Source organism: Manduca sexta, chromosome 6, assembly GCF_014839805.1.
Source record: "Manduca sexta isolate Smith_Timp_Sample1 chromosome 6, JHU_Msex_v1.0, whole genome shotgun sequence".
Lineage (NCBI taxonomy): Eukaryota > Metazoa > Arthropoda > Insecta > Lepidoptera > Sphingidae > Manduca > Manduca sexta.
The window spans coordinates 3,135,406-3,155,589 of NC_051120.1; the positions used below are offsets into that span (position 1 = coordinate 3,135,406).

The following is a 20,184-nucleotide window of genomic DNA, read 5'->3' on the forward strand; positions in this document are numbered from 1 at the left end:
ATAAACCTACCTACATGGGGCGGCGGAAATAAAGTGTCCTATACTCATAAAAATATGAATCCGACACTGCTTCACTCTGAATACACGCTATATCTATACAAATATAAAGCTAAAGAGTTTGTTTGAATGCGATAATCTCGGGAGCTAATATATAATAATATAATAATATCAGCCCTGTATTATAATACTTGCCCACTGCTGAGCACGGGCCTCCTCTACTACTGAGAGGGATTAGGCCTTAGTCCACCACGCTGGCCTAGTGCGGATTGGCAAACCGTTCCACATCCAACTAGGCTATCACCGCACACGGGAGCTAATAAACCGATTTAATTTTTTTTCACTAATGGCAAACTACATTACTCCTGCATGCTATAGGCTACTTTTTATCCCGGGAATTTTTAAATATTTATTTATCCCAGAAAAACTTTGTGACGCGGTCGGAGCTGCAGGTAAAAGTATTTTTTTTTAAACAAATATATTACCGTCATTTGTTAGTGTTGAAAATACTGATTATGCCTAATAAATTGGTAAACCTGTTAATATGGCAAATAAGTAATGTTTTTAGGCGTATTGATAGATCCTTATAATTTCCAGAAGTTGGTATAGTTAAATTCTTTTTAAGCTCATTGTCCGTCAAAGCTCATAGCCAAATCTTAACTTTATATTTTACCTTACTTAATTACTTTAAAATTCGTCGTAAATAAATCACTAGTTACGCTTAAATTGTTAACAGACGATAATATGATTTTAATGGTAAGCCTGTAATCCTAAAAACCAACAGAAGAACGATCACAAATCTACTGCACTAGCGCCCTCTACCCGTATAAAAGTTAACGATTTCAACCTATATGCGTTGTAACAACCGAATTGAATTTACGTAAAGACTTACGTCAAAGGCTCACTGTTTAATTTGTTGATAAAACTCTAGATGGCGCTACTGGTTTTAAAAGTTTTCTTTTTAATTACAATAATAATTTTAAAACAGAATACATGATATTCAATATAGAGCTGATAATGTCGTAACTTTTATTTATTTTTTGTTTATTTTCTATCTGAATATATTTGAAAGATATATGTTTTCGGAAGAATACAGAATAAAATTATCAGTATTTTCATAGTAATAAACCTTGTATTATATGTATATACACTTTCCCACTGCTAGGCACGGGCCGCCTCTATTTCTGAGTGGGATCAGCCAATTATTTTTTAATTAGGCTTAGTGCACCATACTAGCCTTGTGCGGGATGGCAAACTTAACCTTCGAAATTCTTATTTAAGAATTCTCAGGTATGTACATTTCATCGGAATATTTTCATTCATCATTAAAGCGAGAAATAATTGTCAATCAATACATTCTCATATTATAAATTAAGTAATTCATATATATGCTTTAATTAAGCCGTCAAATCCCTTAGTAGAAGTTTATCGTTGTAATGTACAAACTCAAAAGTATCATTAGCATACTGAGCTTCATAGGACTTCTGCATCTCACACACGACCATGTCCACTTCTTGAAACACTGAAATTTTTTAAGATTTTTAATGCCATAGCACGAAATTTCGTACTTTATGTGCACGGCTGTGACACCATTACACCAAATAGTAAGCCTGTGTAGCTTTAGTTTCAACATGCGACATAATAGTGACGACTGGTGATAAATAATCAACTATCTCAACCCACTGGTGGTAGGTCTCTCATATGCGAGAGTCTGCCCGGGTAGGTACCACCGCAATATCTATTTCTACCGCCAAGCAACAGTGTGTACTGTTGTGTTCAGGTTTGAAGGACATTGTAACCAATGTAACTACTGGACATAATAAGACTTAACATCTCATGTCTCAGATTGGCGAGCGCAGTGGAATACCAAACAATATTTTGTAATTCAAAGTGTTGGATGGTGTTTCTACTATTTATGGGCGGTCGTATTGCTTACCAACAGGCGAACGGCAAGCTCGTTTCGTCATTCATACGCAATAAAAAAATTAAAAAAACATTCTGTACCCTACTCCCTTTACCATAAGGTGCAAAGAAGTTTTTGTCATGCCGTATAAAAAAATCATCATTAACCTCCGAATTTCTTGCAATTTGCCGTATATAGCGTACACAGGTCCTCGAAAACGGCCAGCATCGCAGCTTTGGCGTCGAAGCCACACACTTTTTCTCCTCCACCACGGCACATCCTTAGTTTATAACAGAAGTAGGCAGAAAATAACTCGTTTACATCTTTGACCTGTAGAGAAAATAATATTTCAATATAACATATTATATTATATATGTACTTATTTTTTGTAATTATATTGTCAGTGGCTTTGTTTAGAGCGTATGATTAGGGATGTCAATCTATATTATAACTAGTAATGTTATGTCTATGTATTATTTGTGTTCGATTGAATTCTGTATTATGCCTTTTATAAATAAATAAATAAATATTGTAATAAATCATTTATACTTTATGGTCAATATAAGTTTTTAACTTATACTTAAGTACTGTTATGAAAGTAACTAAAAATAAGAAATAAGATTATTGCAGTCTAGCGTTTTGGTGATTGAAGTTCCAAGATCCAACAGAACCTAATAACTAGATTATAACGTACAAATCATAGATTTTTAAATGACAGTTTTAGTTATTACTGCGTATACAAATTATACTAATCTTTGCAAACACTCATAAAATTATATCGATTCAAAGAGGCCGGCATAATTGTATCGACTGGTGGGATAGTCATCTCTCATCAGTCGAAACTATTATGCCCTTCTTCGCTTACCATCAAGTGTAGTGGAATCATTCACCGTTCCCGTATAATTTTTTTTTTATCGAATATTGATATTTCTGGAGTAATTCACAACAAAGTTCTTATATTGTCTGCGTCAAGATCGATTATACGCCCACACTTGGGATATTTTATTTTATTCAAAAGGAACAGAAAACAGTTACACATTAAATAAATAAAGGCTAAAATTACACATGTACTGCATTAATAAACATGTAACCAACACAGTTCACAGTTTAACAGAAAACTTTACAAAGAAGCAACAAACGTCTATAAGTAAGTATATTTAGAGATATACATTATTTGCGATTGTCCACGTGAGATCGATAGTGCACACCACTTACTCTTGGAGTATTTTTAGATACATTATTTAACATCAGACAGCCTTTCTGATTCATTAGTCGAAAAGAAGTCACATTAAGACTGTGCAAAACATCTTTCCCCTGACCAAGCCGAAGCACCCCTTTCTAGGAACAATGTGACTCAACTATCTTTCATTATAAGTCCTAACAAATCTGTTCAAAAAATCTATTCAGTTACCAAATGAATCCTTAACGTTTCACAGAAATATGATTCAGTTGGCCCATCAAAGTACCAACAATAATATTACTCACACAAGTATTAGCAATAGATAAACATTATTAATAGATTTTTTTTATTGCTTTGAATGACGAGACGTCGATAAGCAGTCAAAACACATCCAACACCTTGAATTACAAAGTGTTGTTTGGTATTCCACTGCGCTCGCCATCCTGAGACATGTGTCCAGTAGTTACACTGGCTACTATGTACAATAATAAATACAATATCTTTCCCCATTTGCAAAGTATCTTGAAGGCTAGTATACCTGTCTCGTATTGCTATAAAAATAACTGAACTCTAACTTTATTCTTAAACAGGCAAAGCGAATTCGGAAGGTACGTAAGGTCGTTGATCCAGCGACTGAACTCTCTCCGGCCGTAACTAATTGCCGTCTCAACAGAATATGACAGTGAAGGAACTAGGCAATAAAAACAAAACTAATTTAATAAATAAACGAATTTAAATCTTACCTTCTTCTTACTTTCCGAACCACACAGGGACAGAACTAAAACTAAGTAAATATTTAATAAGAATTTAATAATTTAAAATACACTTTACAAATAATACATTACCGAAAACCACACAATGATTTTTCTTCATAATTTAATTATTTATTGACGATTGCTAACTGCAATGGTCACGCTAATTTGACTTAATGCTTTCTTTTACGTCCCTTGCAATATTTCTCATCGGTTATGGTAAAATCTGAAATTAATGGTTTTATTTACAAAGAGAATCTGCGTGGGCGTCCAGACGTCTACCTCCCCGCTTTCTACTTAATCCACGAAATATCTTTTTTATTTTTATTTTATTTGGAATAACAAACAGCTTATATTTTACACACAGCTATATAATTATTAAAGTTAAGCCTAAAGTATTCACCAAAGAATTGGACATATGAGTACGGAAGTATTTATGGCCGTTTAAATTGTTTTGCTTTGTTAATATGCCCTTGTTAATATGTCCCTGTTTATTTATATAGACAAATGCTTTATAAATATTTTTGTTTATATCGACAAATATACAAAAATAGTTAATATAACTTTGAGAATAGCAAAGAATAGCAATAGCGGCGATAGCCTAGTTGGTTGTGGAACGGACTGCCGAGACGAATGTTGCGGACATTTTGGTTCAAATCCCAAGGGCACACCTCTGACTTTTCTAAAAAAAATTATGTGTGTATTCTTTGTGAATTATTGCTTGCTTTAACGGTAAAGGAAAACATCGAGAGAAAACGTGTATACCTGAGAAATTCTCCATAGGATTTTTGAGAGTTACTAATCCGCACCAGGCCAGCGTGGTGGACTAAGGCCTAATCCCACTCAATAGTAGTGGAGGCCCGTGCCCTCTTTTCTGTTCCAAACGGGCGAAGTTCTTAGTAACACTTATTACTATGAAACTAACCTCGCTTATAACTACAGTTGTATTTATACACGGTGCATTCACACTGGAACATTTTCCTCTGGTCGGTGCGTTTCTCCCTGCCACACACGTGAGGCCCTCCGTGATGGCAGTACTGGCCACGCCAACACCAATATTCGTTAACCACTTCTAATAGATCAGGATCCGGGGTTGTTGTACGTTTTGGATTATTCTAGAAAAAATAAAAAAAGTATTTTGAGAAAATGGGGTTTACTAAGCTCATGCTTCCTTGGTGTTCCCATATATATCTATACTAACATATAAAGCTAAAAAGTTTGTTTGAACGGGCTAATCCCATTAAATTCTATCGAAATATTCGTTTTCTTTATATAAAATGTAGTAAACCTTGTAAAAAGTATTTTTGTGAATAAAAAATGTTTTGCAATTTTGAATTTGTTTATCTACTTTTGTGGCTGACTGTACATGAATTTTATGCTCTCACGAATACAAGAATTATACACGAAAAATAAAAAACCTGCTTAAGTGCACAATTTTTGATATTTCGTTTTAAAGTTAACTATCAGTACAAAAAAATAGTTCTATATTTTATCATAACATGGGAAATTTTTTAATTTTCCTTGTCTGGCTATAAGCCATTTGAGTTAGAATTGAAATACCACTCAAATACTCATAAAACATCTTTAGCACAATCAATATCTACCTTACAATAACACTGTGTAAACATTACATAAAATAAATAGTAAATAATTAACTTCATATTTTACAAGAAGTCTAGATATAACTGTGCCTAGATTCTTACTATCGTTTTTCAATCCCACGGCGTGTCGCCCTATTGTCTATTCAGAAATAAAAATGTTTACAAAACTCGTTCCTAGAACTAGGCAGATGTTTAGACTAATCGGTGTATCAGAATAAAAAATCTCTAAAAAGGCATATCGGATGCAGACTTCTTTACGTCGGTGATCGGTCGATAATGTCTGACTTTAGTTAATAAATATGGGCCTGATGTTTAGCCAATTCAAAGCTGTATACGGGGTCATTTTGACATTGCGTTACTAAATAAAACCACACTTATCTACGTGGAAAGAACAGATACTTAAGCCGTAGTTGTAAAATAAAAAAGTGGAAGTTTGTACAAAATAAATATTAATAAAAAAATATTGTAATTTTACACGTCCTAATGCCACTACTAATACCCTAACGGACTTCATTGCAGGAACATCATACTTTCATTCAGAAATACACTCTACGCCATATTCGCATTTGACTACGAAATCAAAAAATCTGAAAACTAAAACCAAGATTTTTGGTGAAAATATTCGTTATTATTCGATTTTTGGCACAATATCAACAAAAGTGAAGACGAATATGTGGTTTCATTTAGTAACGTAATGTCATAATGACACTGTATAACTCAGAGCGAGACTTTTTATATTTGTGTACTCTCCTCCATTCCGACAAATACATAGGTGTAAGAACTATAAGTTTAAACCCACTTCAATGCTGTTCCATCCCATGGTGTGATAGGGGGCGAGCCTATCACCATTTCGGGCACAAATTCGAACTCCGTACTGATACTGAGCAGGATAAAAATATCACTTTCTCGATCAGGGATTCGCATCCGGGACCTCAGCCCACCACATGCCACTTACAAATATACCATCAATGAAGTCAAGTTCAAAACAATACCGATTAATGCCCTCCTGAGGCAATTCTTGTGCGCTCGGTCTCCAAACCGAATGCACGCCCATGCATGGAGGGACATTTGTCACGGACCTAGACACACAGAGAGTGTGTCTATACCCCCATGGTTGCAAGTTCACATGGGGGGTCTGATAGGGACTCGTTGAACATTTCCCCTCCTCTTCTCTCCGCCCATCCTATTACTTCCTCTTCCTTCCCCCCTTCTCCCCCCCCCCCCGCCTATTTTTCTTCTTCCTCTTTTCCTCCTGGCCCCTGCAGTCGTTAAGCCGAGAGGAACCAGTATACCGTTCGCAGGTTCCTCCCGGTGTTGACTGCAGGATCAGCCGTTAAAAAAAAACGATTAACGAGCATAGTTAAACATAACCTGTAAAAAATTATTCATGTGATGCCAGTAGCTTACCGGTTTGTTAGACTAAAGACAAAGGTTATATCTGATGTAGATATAATCAATTCTGATTTTATAGAAGTGACGCACAGAGAAGTTTCTCGATAAACAAAGCTATATAGCGAGTAACTTTCAAACAAAATTGTAGACGCTCTAGACGGCTGTGACGCAAATGTGACGTCAACTTGTTAAGCCCTTTATGTGGTATCCATTTACAATTTAAAAGTAACAGAAGTGCAGAATCATTTTATTCTATTTTTGGAATTATATTCGAAACGTGCAAAGGATCGACGATAGGGTTTTATATTTATACATGTGTTAGATTTTTAAGTAGAGACATTTTAAAATAATTGTGTATTTTTATACACAGATCACTTATATAAGCAAACGAACATATGTATCAATCATTTTATACCATCAGGACATCAGTGATAAATACGTTACGTCAGTAATCAAGTAGGGAAGGGCGGATGCGTTTTCAAGGAAACAAGGCCCACTATATTTGTTATACAATATATTTATTACATATATTATATTGATATACATCAATAAACATAGCCACTGATATAATGTTTCATTAATATTAGGCATTAGACATTACTATAGCACCAGTTATACATTTATTATATCTTTTATATATTATACAATATGTACCTATGTTAGGGTATATACCCTAACATAGGTACGACTCCCAAATTATTAAATGTTTAATCATATCATATCATATCATATATCATCATCATCAAATTAATAAATAATGTTTAATTGTGAAAGAAACTAAAAGGAAATGAAGTGTATTTACTTAACTTGTCAGTCTCTTAGTATTACTCTGTTCGACGGCTCACGATGAAATGCCCCGTATCAACCAAGTGGCCGGTATTTATATCACTTCGAACGTCAAAACATTTAAACACTACCGCCATTTCAGACAAATGTTTACAATTTCTATTTTAGTTACCTTAATGCATTTGTTTACAATAACTTACACAAATAATCACATTATAAACAGTAATATAGCTTTTTTATAAATAATCTATGCTAATACATGCATGGAAAAGTGACTCCAATGGACCTGATGGTAAGTGAAATGGGGTCCAATAGAATGTCGATTAATGCTTGTTATTTGATTAGAAAACCTCAATTTCCCGGTATTTAAATCTGTGGCAGAAGAAAGCGATAAGTTAGTCGCCTAGAACTTATGGCACGGTTATAAGCTGGGCGAAGTTTTTATGAAATAAACATGCTTCACGGCTTTCACCCCCGAAGACACACAGACAGATCACAGATCTGCTCTAAAATTATGCTCTTTCTCTCCAACTAGCGGGCCTTCAAGCGGAACGTGAAGAAGCAATTAGGCAGGCCGGCATAACTGTGCCGACCGTCCAGGGGTTATTTTTGGGCTTCATGTCACATAGTAGCAGGGAGGCCACATTGTCAATCCTTTGATAAAAAATACACTTCAAATGACAAAAATATTTATTCAGAATGAGAGGCTTTGTCATCATCAGTTTCATCATTATCTTGTTTGCTTGCCGAAGCTTTATTGCTTTCTTGGGAGTAGTCGAGCGGAGGCAACGATGCGCATTTTTCCAGCGATGTTTTTTGGAAATCTAAAACGTATTATATATTCGACACATAATTATTAATTATAGTATACTTAGGAATTTAAACCGATTTTATTTAAAAAAAAAATACAAACTATTACAAGTGTAATCTTAATCTTTGATGAATTACAAATTATCATTAATTTATTATTACTAGCAGAAATTCAACACTATAATGCAACGACTGTCTCGTCCGAATGCCAACGGCAAAGTGAGTCCGCACTGGCGCAGGCGCTCGCTCGAGCTCTCCCTACTCCCTTCCACAACTACTGTGACGTCACGTAGGCCACGCCTCTTCACAAACTAGTTCGCTCCTTATTCGGCCTCTCCTGACTGCGATGCGCCCTCGCGAGCAATAGAGCTGTGTTGTGAACCTGAACATGCTTGCTGGGGCTCTATGGTCTGGCGTGCGAAGGCTGGTACGTTTGTATCTGCCTCCACATCATGGTGTTCGGTATGCGAATTTCCGTTATCTTGTAATTCGTCATCGTCATCTGAAAACCACATATTTTTGACATTAATTTCACTAAAAGAATAAACACTACCCATCCTATGACGGATAGTAATTCTCATGAGCAGAGCCCTCAGGATACTCAGACGTGCAGAGCTCTCGAGTTACACGTCACACGGCAGAGCCCTCAGGTTGCCAACTATTATGCAGAGCCCTCAGGATACATAATTTATGTACATCGGTCGTAGAGCTCTCGGGATACGACAACAAATGCCAGAGCCCTCAGGTTGGCCATTGTGCAGAGCCCTCGGGATACACAAAACATACTCAAACTCATTTTGCTACAATCGCCAATCGCAGAGCCCTCGGGATGCGATGACAAATGCCAGAGCCCTCAGGATGGCAAGGACAGAGCCCTCAGGATGTCCAAAAATAATTACAGTTAACTTACCCTCGAACATGTAGCACACACATCGGGAGTCCACTCCCCATGCCACTTCACCATGTACTCGGCAGCGGCTTGCGTAGTTTTACCAAAGGAGCCAGATAATAATTTCAATTCATATCGATCATGTGGCAATACTCTTTTGACCACGTATGGTCCGCGCATACCAGAATCCAATTTGCCCGCAGTTTGATTTGTTTTACGCACAAACACCGTGTCGCCCATACAAAACGAACGCGGGGATGTATCGGCGAAAGTAACCTGCCAGACCTAAAAACTGACGTACCTCTTTTACGTTACTTGGTACACGCGAATTTAATAAAGCCTCTACTTTATGCGCGCTCGGCCTTGCCTGACCGTTGCTGATTGTTCGCCCTAAGTATTCGACTTCGGTAGCAAGAAACTTACATTTCTTTAAATTAAGAGAGAATCCTGAGTCAGTTAGAGTTATGAGAACTTCTTGGAGGATTTGTAAACCCTCGTCGACGGTAAGACTAGGTATTAGCACATCGTCAATATAGACGCAAACTTTACTAGAGTCTATAAAAGTTCGCAGGGTATTAGATATTATGCGCTGATAAACTATGGGCGCGTTCGCAAGGCCGTAAGGCATCTTGACATACTCGTAGTGTCCTTCCGGAGTAACGAAACCCGTGCGATGAATAGAATCATTATCCATTTTAATTTGGTGAAAACCGGTAGCCATATCAAGGCTAGTGAAATATTTAGCTTGACCCAAACGATCAATGTGATCATCTATTAGAGGTAATGGATAGTGATCTTTCACGGTATTCGCATTTAACGCCCGGAAGTCCACACAAAGTCTATCACTACCATCTTTCTTTTTAACAAGAAGAACAGGACTGGAAAATTCTGATTCTGATTCTCTTATGACGCCTTTGCTTAACAAATCTTTAATAATCTCTCTTACTCGCAATTTTTCGTCATGGGACATCTTATAAGGTCTATAAACTACTGGGGTTTCTTTATGTAAGCGAATGTGCATGGTACCAGTTGTAACTGTAGTGGAGGCAGTACCAGCAATCAAATAATTCATAAAATTCTCGAGAATTTTCATCAACCGCTCCCTATCCTTGCCAACTAATGGGGTGTTAACTAACAATGATGTATTGGATTCTATTTTCAATACAGTGTTGGTTCTCGTAAGCAGTTGTTTGCCTCGTGTTCGTGTATAGACAACGCCATCTCTGTTCAATACATCAGTGCCTATAATTACTGGTGTATTCATGTATCGATCCATTACAACATGAAAATCGACTTCGAGGGTAATCTCGGAAAACTCAACTGTTAGAGTAGTACAGTACGTAGGTTCTATCTCTTGGCTACCTATACCACGCAGTACGCGGAATGATGGTGTCTGTGTACATTGAAAATGTTTTGTAACCGATTCAGATATCAAAGAAATTGTCGATCCGCTATCAATTAAGATATAAACAGGCACACTCTGAATTACTGCGGTCGCAATATCGTTTTGCTTATACATATTAGAGGTCTCACGACAAAAATTAACGCCTGACTTACCGCGTGATTTAGCAAAACAATCATCCACTTTATGGCCAATTTTCTTACAAAATGAACAAGGTTCACGCTTCAACATTGAATTATTGGCACTATTTCTAGATAGATTACTTGTTGAGGCCTCTGGTCGTACTCGTTTTGTACATAAATTCTGCTTATGACCAAAATTACCGCAAGAAAAACATCTCGGTTTTATACTAGAATGCTCGCGCTTTCGTATGTTTAATTGAGACTCATTTTTGCGAATCATACCGCGTGGTCGGTCGCCCAATGGTATAGTAGGTTGTATAGATTTTGTATATATCGATAAGAAATTTACTATGTCATCCGGCGGTAGGTGAGAATTTGTAGCAACCGCACGAATGTGAGGATCTGTTATTCCGCGGATGACAATTGCCGAAATCAACTCGTCGCTTAACCCATGGATTATGCGCAAACGTAACAAAGAACGCCGGGCATACTCGGCATAGGTAGAATAATTATCAGAATCTGTTTTCATTACATCAAATAAAATATTCGCAAAATCTAAACGACGGGGACACAAAGCTTTAAACTCTCGTTTAAAATTGGACCAACTACGATCATTACTAGTCCATTCGTGAAGCCAAAGACGTGCATCACCTTTTAAGCACATACCAATACGTGATAAGCACTCGCGATCGTCCCACTTATTTAATAAACGCATATGATCAACATCTCGACACCATACATCAAAATGTATGAAAATATGGTTTGATCTTACCGGCATTGCGTTAAATGCGTTTACCAACTTATCGGCTACTTCACTAATAACCGTCTCCGTCGCGCGGCGGTGATCGTCGTTCGGTACGTCTGAACTTGCCGCACAGGAAGCGCCGCTGGAAGGCACAGCCAGCGCGCCCATTGGTTCACTCAACAGCGTCGGCGGCACCGGCACAGTAACGGGTTCGGGCACCGGCACAGTAACAGTATCGGGCACCAACATGTGCCGCTCGGTCGATGGACCCGCTACCTCATTGTTAGTGCTCACGCGCCGATCTTCCAAAGCGTTCAAGCGATCCACGATTGCTTGAAGCTGTTGTTCCAAGGCAGGAATAGATGGTCGATTTTGCCTGCAGCTTCTTCGTTTTGATTTATCCGCCATTGTCACAAAAGTATGCACTGATAGTTAAAGTCTAAAAGAATTCTAAGAGTGAGCAACGAATCCCACTTCTGAACTTAGGAATTTAAACCGATTTTATTTAAAAAAAAAATACAAACTATTACAAGTGTAATCTTAATCTTTGATGAATTACAAATTATCATTAATTTATTATTACTAGCAGAAATTCAACACTATAATGCAACGACTGTCTCGTCCGAATGCCAACGGCAAAGTGAGTCCGCACTGGCGCAGGCGCTCGCTCGAGCTCTCCCTACTCCCTTCCACAACTACTGTGACGTCACGTAGGCCACGCCTCTTCACAAACTAGTTCGCTCCTTATTGTATGTATTCAATTTACTAAACAATACTTTGTAATTCAAGATGTTGGATGGTTTTCCTACTGTTTGTGGGTGGTCGTATCGCTTACCATCAGGCGAACGGCAAACTCGTCTGGTCATTCAAAGCAATAAATAATCCTTTAATGTTATTATTTATTTTAAATATATTTAATAACTTGTGTTTAATAGTTTACCATGTCATAGTTATCTTTCATATTCGTGGACTAAGAAGGAGTTAATAGGCACTATTACGGGTACTAGCTTTATATTTAAGGAAGTTTTAGTTTTGATAGTACACATGCTTAAGGGGCGAACCTACCATCGTATCAGTGATGAGGGACCCTCAACCATGAGCTCATTCAGCCCATACCTACATTAAACTTAGCTGGCGCCCAAAGTATACAAGGGTGTCCCAGAAAGTCAACTCGAAAACTATGAAAAATCGCGGAACATACATGGGGGTGATTCAGATACCCCAAGAGGTGCTCTATCTCTGGACTTCCGCTTGACACTACTTTCTGGGACACCCTGTATAGGGCCCTTCTATGGCTAGCTACGCTTCTGATACGTGCTAAATAATATGCTCAATTAATGTAACTAGAAGCCTATCTCGTTCAGAAATCGTTACTTTATATCACTTTATACGACAGACGGTTCCTTACAATGTTAAAAAGTATATTTTTTGGTAATAATGAAATCCTATATTTACCAGTTCCCTTCAAACAATTATACTCCATAATGTCACAAGAATCAAGGAATCTTCTAGGTTTATTTTCGCTATTGACGCCACATTTTTCAAGGCCATTGTGGATGCACGTCTTGGACTTGTAACACATCTTAAATATTTGAAATTACGTCAATTATAATTTATTTAAATTAACCTTAAAATTCTTTGAACTTTTTTTAATTTAGTAAGTAAAAATTCAGTTAAACATGGCATGAAAGACAAAACTATACTTTATTTTGATAAAGCACATAATATATGGGTTAATATGGGACTGAGAACCTTTCAACAATTATTTACAGGAAAGACTTAGATCTAGGATATCATAGATGTTTTGTTTTCTATTAACAATTATATTAAGAAGACATCTTTTCAATGGCGTTAGATTCCGATTGGAAAACAAAATATGACACGCTTGTTATAAATCTAAAGTACTAAATTATCATGGTGGTGGTAGGATATATTTAATATACGCCTGGATAGCAAATACCGTACACAAGGTGTTAAAACCGCCATAGCGACCCACTTAAGTATGTCTCGTTCCGGGATCAGCCTGGGTATATCCGGTTCCAACAGGCCGGCATAATTGTGTCGACTGCCGAGGGGTAATCAACTCTCGTCAGTCAAACATTCTGTTGGACCACTCTCAACTTACCATCAGATGCAATGGGGTCACTATACAATGCCCGTAATAAAAGAAAATAAGATTTTAAAACAATAAACTTACTTTATTAGCTCGCAATCCAACAAGAGTCAGCGAAAATAGGAACAAACCTGTAAAAATATCAATCAAATAAACTTTATTAGGAAATAAATACTTTACAACAATGAACAACTTATAAAAATTATTAATATAATCAAAACTATCCATCTAAAATATATAAACTACTTTATAACAATCGAAAACCCATAAAAGTAATTAATATTGAAGTCATTCACCTAAATATAAATTGTTTAAATTCATATCAAATGGTTTCCATGCGCTTGCAAAAAAAATTGTTTCTTTCTCAACAACCGTAAATAAAATATATTAAGGTTGTAAAAATAAATTCGAAAGCGAAATCATAAATTTCGCAATATAACAATTCAGTAACAACAACAATATAACAACAATATTACACATTCTCAATATTTTTTTATGAAATTCTTAAAAAGTATTTTGTTAATCACAAGTCTATTTATAATAGAAACCTATAGCAAGACAAAAGTTTGTTATATTCTATTTATTAACTCTTCATAAAACTACTAGTATAATATAGAACAAATATTACCAATTTAAAAAACCGCGCACGTGCAAACTTTTGAATGAACCCTCCATCAGTGTTCCCTTAGTGCTATGACCAGTCCTACATTAAATGAGTCTTAAAAAGAGTGCTCACCTCCTGGTATGCAACGGCTTGGCTGTGCCTCTGGCATTGCAAAGTCCATGGGCGGCAGATGCTGCTTACCATCAGGCAGACCGCTTGCTCATTTTTCATTAAGGCAATAAAAAACTTCAAGATTTAAACTTGACTTTCAAGAAGTTTCTGGAGCTTTCTTTCTTTTCTTTCTGGAAAAGTTCTGGATTGACGACCACGCAGCGTAGGCAGACCCCCTACGAGATGGACTGACGACCTGGTGAGGGTCGCCGAAGTCCAATGGATGAGGGCGGCCCAGAACCGGTCCCTATGGCGCTCAATGGGGGAGGCTTATGACCAGCAGTAGACGATTCCCGGTTGAAATGATGAACTTGACTAAGACATATTATAACTTGTAATATCTGTATATTTCAGCCTACATGTCTAGACGCCTATATTTGCGTTCACACTGGTGTAAAAAAGTGTGGTTTCGATAAAACTAGCAAGGAGCTAAGATGGTTCCTTGATAAATGTGATTTGTTGGAGTTCAACTGTGAATATAAAACGCGTAAGTTAATAACAACGCGAATTATTTGTAAAGAAGAAATTTCATTTCAAACTTTTTGGAAACAGAAATGTTTCCATTGAAAGTTCGTTTTATTTTTAGACTAAAATAATTACAATATAAGTCTTATAAAGTCAAAGATTATTGTAATTTGTTTGAAGGCGTGATATTTGAAACTACAGCTCCGATTCTGGATTTTCTTTGACTATAAGGAAGCTATTTATAACTTAACGATAATGTTTACGGAAAGCTATGTGATATTTTTAGTGTGAGAAAGAGGATTACAAGGGCAGAACCGCAAGCAGAGGCTAGTAGGTAATTAAAATAAGTAAACTACGTAAATTGTCCAACAGCGAAATATACTCTTTTTCCACAATATTTTAATAAACATTCATACTGATGTTGATAGTAATAGGCTACAGGACAATAATTCCAAAGAACTCAACAACGATTTTCTCAGATTTTGAAGTAGCATCGAATAGTAAATGCAAGAACATACCTATTTAAGTTTACAAACAACAATTTGAAGAGAAGCCAGCGATGTTAACGGGAAGTTTATACAAATGCTAGACAATAGACTAACGTTCCGAATACATAAACATGGGGGAAGAACGCGGTCATTTGTCTTGAGCCTTTTGAACACGTAGGTTTCACAATATGGGATCCAGGAAAGTTTTATCAGGTAAATTGATATTTCTTTACAAATTAATGTCGAAATTAGCAAGTTCACTTGGTGGTAAGCGACTTTACTTCTAAACTTGTGGTAGGGAAATTGTATCCGAAAAGATAGCGACCATTGTACACGAGGTGTACAAAGGCTCGTTGTTTAAAAAAGCATTAGCTCTACATGAAATTCATAGCTGCAAAATTCTAATTGATTTCGTATTGAATTACATCATATCAGAATGTTTGCAAGGCCTCCTAAGATTTCATGGGTTATTTATGGTCATGGTTCAGAATCAAAATCAATTAATATGTTTTTTTAATTTTCAGTTTCTTTTCTCGTTTTGGTCATCATTTGTGATTCCATGGCTCATGGTCCACCTCAAGATCGTGACAATGAAGACATAGCCATGGGGCGGAAGGTAAAAAAAGTAAATCATCATTCATTCATAATTTTTTTTTACTTTGGCTATGGTAATTTTGCAATTTAATTGATAATATTACCAGTTCGAAGTAAAAGCGATTAATCAATGCCCTTGAGCTCAAATTTCTGTCTTTCACGGGCAATTAATATTGCGTAATTAATGGAGACTATTCAAATAACCTTCAATATTATAACAATTTCCTAAACAATTACAATATCTGATTTAATTTCTTCGTACATTTTACTCCTTAAAGTGCTCCAAATATTTATTTACTGTTCTATTTGCTGAAAGCATAATTATAAAACTAACTATTACCTTAAAAAAAATCTAAAAATTTATTTCATCCTTTACTAATATTCCTAATTTCTTACCTATGCCTTACGCCGTTGGTTTTTATTAATCATCAATAGTCATATGCAGTCCACTGCCGAAATGAGCCTCTAGTAGTTTCTGTTAGATGTATTTACTCCTTAGGTATATTTATACTTTTCAGATGGGTGCCAAGTGGTGCAGCATGGCGAAGGTTTGTAATCACGACAGGATCCCTATCTGCGGCATCAGTCATGCCGGTGACGTCATGGGGTTTAGGGACCTGTGCGACATGTTTGACTTCAATTGCATTAGAAGGAGAAGTTAGTACAGCTTATTACCTGATTCAGACTTTATCAAAATTGGTTTTTCTATGATTTACTTGCCTTTGTAATCCAAAAATTATAGCAAGGAAGGGTATTCAAAAAAATATTAGGTAAAACGGCGATTTTCACGGTTAATGTTAAGAGGGCTATGTTAATTTATTTTACCGTAAAGGAATTTATGAAATAAGAAACAAAGAAAACACTAATGGCGGCACACAAAACCACTTTTTTTACATTAAAACGCTAAAACATTTTTTACACCAGCTCCAAAGATTGTCTTTGATATAATTTGCATAATCCAAACACTCATCGACTTTTCTGACCTAAACGATATCGATATGTGCAGAACACTTCTAAGGCTATCTCTTATTTCCATCTCTTTGAATGGAGGCAACAATGGACCCGCATCGGGAGCTCTATTATAGATAGCCATGTCAGAATACCCTTGGTTATGGCTAGAAAGGAAATCGGACTTGTTTTCTATTTGCGCACGGCGAATTGACTCCACTAAACCTCATAATTAGTGCAATAATGTCCAAAGCGGCGACGAAAGCCTAGTTGGGTGTGGAACGGTCTGCCAAGACGAATGTCCGCAGGTTCAAATCCCAAGGGCACACACCTCTGACTTTTCTAAAAAATCATGTGTGTATTCTTTGTGAATTTATCGTTCGCTTTAACGGTGAAGGAAAACATCGTGAGGAAACCTGCACATCCGAGAAGTTCTCTATAGGAATTTCGAAGGTGTGTGAAATCTACCAATCCGCCCTAAGCCAGCGTGGTGGACTAAGGCCTAATCCCTCTCAGTAGTAGAGGAGGCCCGTCCTCAGCAGTGGGCAAGTATATAATACAGGGCTGATATTATTATTATTATTAATGTCCATTTAGTGTCGATTAATGGGCGATGATTATCGCTCAATCGATACAATGGAGTAGTCTACTATTTTTACATACATTTATCAAAAATGTATGTTGTCAATAATCTAAACTTTTAGTCAGTACTTAAATTGTAATAATTATTAGTTATTGCATAAAGCAATTACTGTTAACTATTTAATTAAATTTGTAACTCATCTACAGGGTGTATCCAAAAATCTCAAAGTGTTAATGAATCATTCGTTAGTGTATTAAGATTTAAGATTTAGGGTATATATTATTGTATTATTTAATTTTATGCTTTGATAAATATGATATAAACGTTGATAACATTCTAGACCATTCACCAATGTTAACTACTTTTTGACAATGTTTTCTATAATCATGTCAAATACTAAATTTTAAAATATTTTGTTCCAGATTACAAACAAACAGCATGTCCCGAGGATAAGTCTATCCTCACAGTGTCCCGCCGTCCCACAAACAGTTATTATGATGATTAATTTGAAAAATTATCACAATAACATTTTATGCAAATATTTTTATCCTTGTGTAATATTTAATTAAATGAATGTATTGGAATAATTGTGGTTTGTCTTTAATTTAATTAAATGAGTATATCGGAAATAATTGTGGTTTGTCTTTAATTTAATTAAATGAGTATATCGGAAATAATTGTGGTTTGTCTTTAATTTAATTAAATGAGTATATCAAAAATAATTGTGGTTCGTCTTTAATGTAATTAAATGCATAATTGTGGTTTGTCTCAATTTATTCTCTCGCCGCATTCCTCAATCCGATGATTGATGAATGATTTTATGTGAAAAAAATGGTTATACCTTTGCCGAGCATACTATTTATACGGACAAAAAATTCTATATAATATATTTACCACGTTTTTGTACATGGGTACGGCAGAGTGATCCGACTGCACCTGATGGGTAGTGGAGTGGGGTCCAGATAGCGACACCTGACGAAAGATGATTACCCCTCACCAGTCGAAACAATTATGCCGACCTTTTTTAATTATAATAATACCTATATTATTATTTGATGATGTTATTTGATATCATGAAATTAATGCTAAAACATAGGTTGTTACAATGACTCCGTTACTTAAATTTTAAAGTACTTTTAGAGGAAAGATCAATATCTATATCAAACTCGCCTGTATATCAAATAATTAAATTATTATAATATACTGCTTCGATGATTAAATGGTGTATTCTCAGCCATGGCCTATAATAAAAAACTACGAAAATTATAAACAGTTGGAAAATATAAGGTTTTTATTTTAATTCCACGACGTTTTAAATTCTTTTACAATTTTATATAGATAGGTCAAATATGCAAACATAGCATAGCATCGATTTTTTCATTAAGCCAAATTAAATATCGTAAAGCAGGAAAATAAATAATGGAGCATGTAAACAAAGGTTGTATGCAACATATTCACTATATTAACTAAAATCCGCCTTAGAAACCAACATAGCTAAATTTCTGAGAATCGATCACAACACACTGGATAATTAACAAACATTCTTTGTTTAACTCAAACAATCCTGTTGAGAACATGTCTCGTCATAGAGTGCATTACCGAAATTAAGTGTGTAATGTTGATTACATAAAAATTAATTACATTTCATTATTACGAAATATTAATTAATTTCATTAAGTTTTTACGAAATATTATTGAATTTACTTATTACAAAATATTAATTAATTACATTTAATTACGAAAAATTATTAATAAATATTATGTTTGTAAAAATGCAAATATATTTAAGTGTGTTGTTGATGTTGGTTCATTGTCATATTACTGGTGATAAAGCTCATCTGGTAAGTACTTTTGAAATATGTAGTTTATTTTACGGTAGTTGTTTTACGGTACGACTGCAGTCGTGTCTTGGGTTCGATACCCGGGTCGGGCAAATTGATATTGGGTTTTCCTATTCTGTATCAGCCCAGAATCTGGAAGTTGTGGCTGAAATGGCGATAGGCTCGCCTGCTACCACATCATGGGACTGAATACACACGGTGGAAAGTAGATGCCTCAGTTGCACCTCTGTCTACCCCTTCAGGGATCAAAGCTGGGTGTGTGTATGGCCTTCCTTGCCTATATTTTGGACATTTATTATAGATTCAATATTTACCGTCGCGAGCTTAACTATGGTAATTTCTGTTCCAGTCGGAATTGAAAAAGTTATGTGAACACGCGTATTCATGTTTTCATGATACAGTCATTATATGCGGCAAATCTGTTAACGAAGCGCGAACCTTCTTAGATTTGTGCGATTTGTATGAATACTCCTGCGAATACAATATGGGTATGTATTATATGTATTTGTCCTCTTTTCATGGGTGACTTTATCACTATCAGTCTTCAAGTTCTGTGTTTAAAATCATTAGCTGTGTAATTTTGACGCTTGCATTCATAGACTTACCAAAATCTTTTCATGGAGTTTCAAAAAGTATTTTGTAATTTATTTGTATAATTTAGAATAATGTAAAAGTTGAAATAAACTTTATTACAGGCATTATTTAAAATAAAGCTAATAATCTTCACATAAGTATCCATGTAGATACGAACTGTTTATCTCTTATATAATTTATGAGCATGTAAATCTTAGAGCGCCT

At 35.8% G+C, this 20,184-nt stretch overlaps 3 protein-coding genes across 4 annotated transcripts; 1 reads left to right on the top strand and 2 right to left on the bottom strand.

The window, feature by feature from the left end:
* Positions 1 to 1,349: 1,349 nt before the first annotated feature.
* LOC115454012 lies at positions 1,350 to 5,665 on the bottom strand. The gene is made up of 6 exons (XM_037447491.1): positions 5,437 to 5,665; positions 4,758 to 4,947; positions 3,926 to 4,058; positions 3,824 to 3,864; positions 2,068 to 2,230; positions 1,350 to 1,519 (listed from the first exon to the last, which is right to left on the bottom strand). Exons 3-6 carry the CDS (start codon positions 3,951 to 3,953, stop codon positions 1,395 to 1,397), a joined length of 357 nt encoding a protein of 118 aa, XP_037303388.1. The 5' UTR covers positions 3,954 to 4,058; positions 4,758 to 4,947; positions 5,437 to 5,665; the 3' UTR covers positions 1,350 to 1,394.
* A 2,618-nt stretch (positions 5,666 to 8,283) lies between these two features.
* On the bottom strand, positions 8,284 to 14,016 carry LOC115454010. Its single transcript, XM_037447492.1, has 4 exons — positions 13,989 to 14,016; positions 13,777 to 13,823; positions 13,035 to 13,161; positions 8,284 to 8,435 (listed from the first exon to the last, which is right to left on the bottom strand). Exons 1-4 carry the CDS (start codon positions 14,011 to 14,013, stop codon positions 8,302 to 8,304), a joined length of 333 nt encoding a protein of 110 aa, XP_037303389.1. The 5' UTR covers positions 14,014 to 14,016; the 3' UTR covers positions 8,284 to 8,301.
* A 110-nt stretch (positions 14,017 to 14,126) lies between these two features.
* LOC115454011 lies at positions 14,127 to 18,141 on the top strand. Of its 2 annotated transcripts, none has more exons than XM_030182752.2 (6): positions 14,127 to 14,256; positions 14,822 to 14,954; positions 15,412 to 15,633; positions 15,945 to 16,045; positions 16,533 to 16,671; positions 17,968 to 18,141. In XM_030182752.2, exons 3-6 carry the CDS (start codon positions 15,609 to 15,611, stop codon positions 18,048 to 18,050), a joined length of 348 nt encoding a protein of 115 aa, XP_030038612.2. In that variant the 5' UTR covers positions 14,127 to 14,256; positions 14,822 to 14,954; positions 15,412 to 15,608; the 3' UTR covers positions 18,051 to 18,141. The 2 variants fall into 2 exon arrangements, with proteins under 2 accessions (XP_030038612.2, XP_030038614.2); XM_030182754.2 differs by having other exon boundaries at positions 14,128 to 14,256; positions 15,945 to 16,036.
* The last annotated feature ends 2,043 nt before the right edge of the window (positions 18,142 to 20,184 follow it).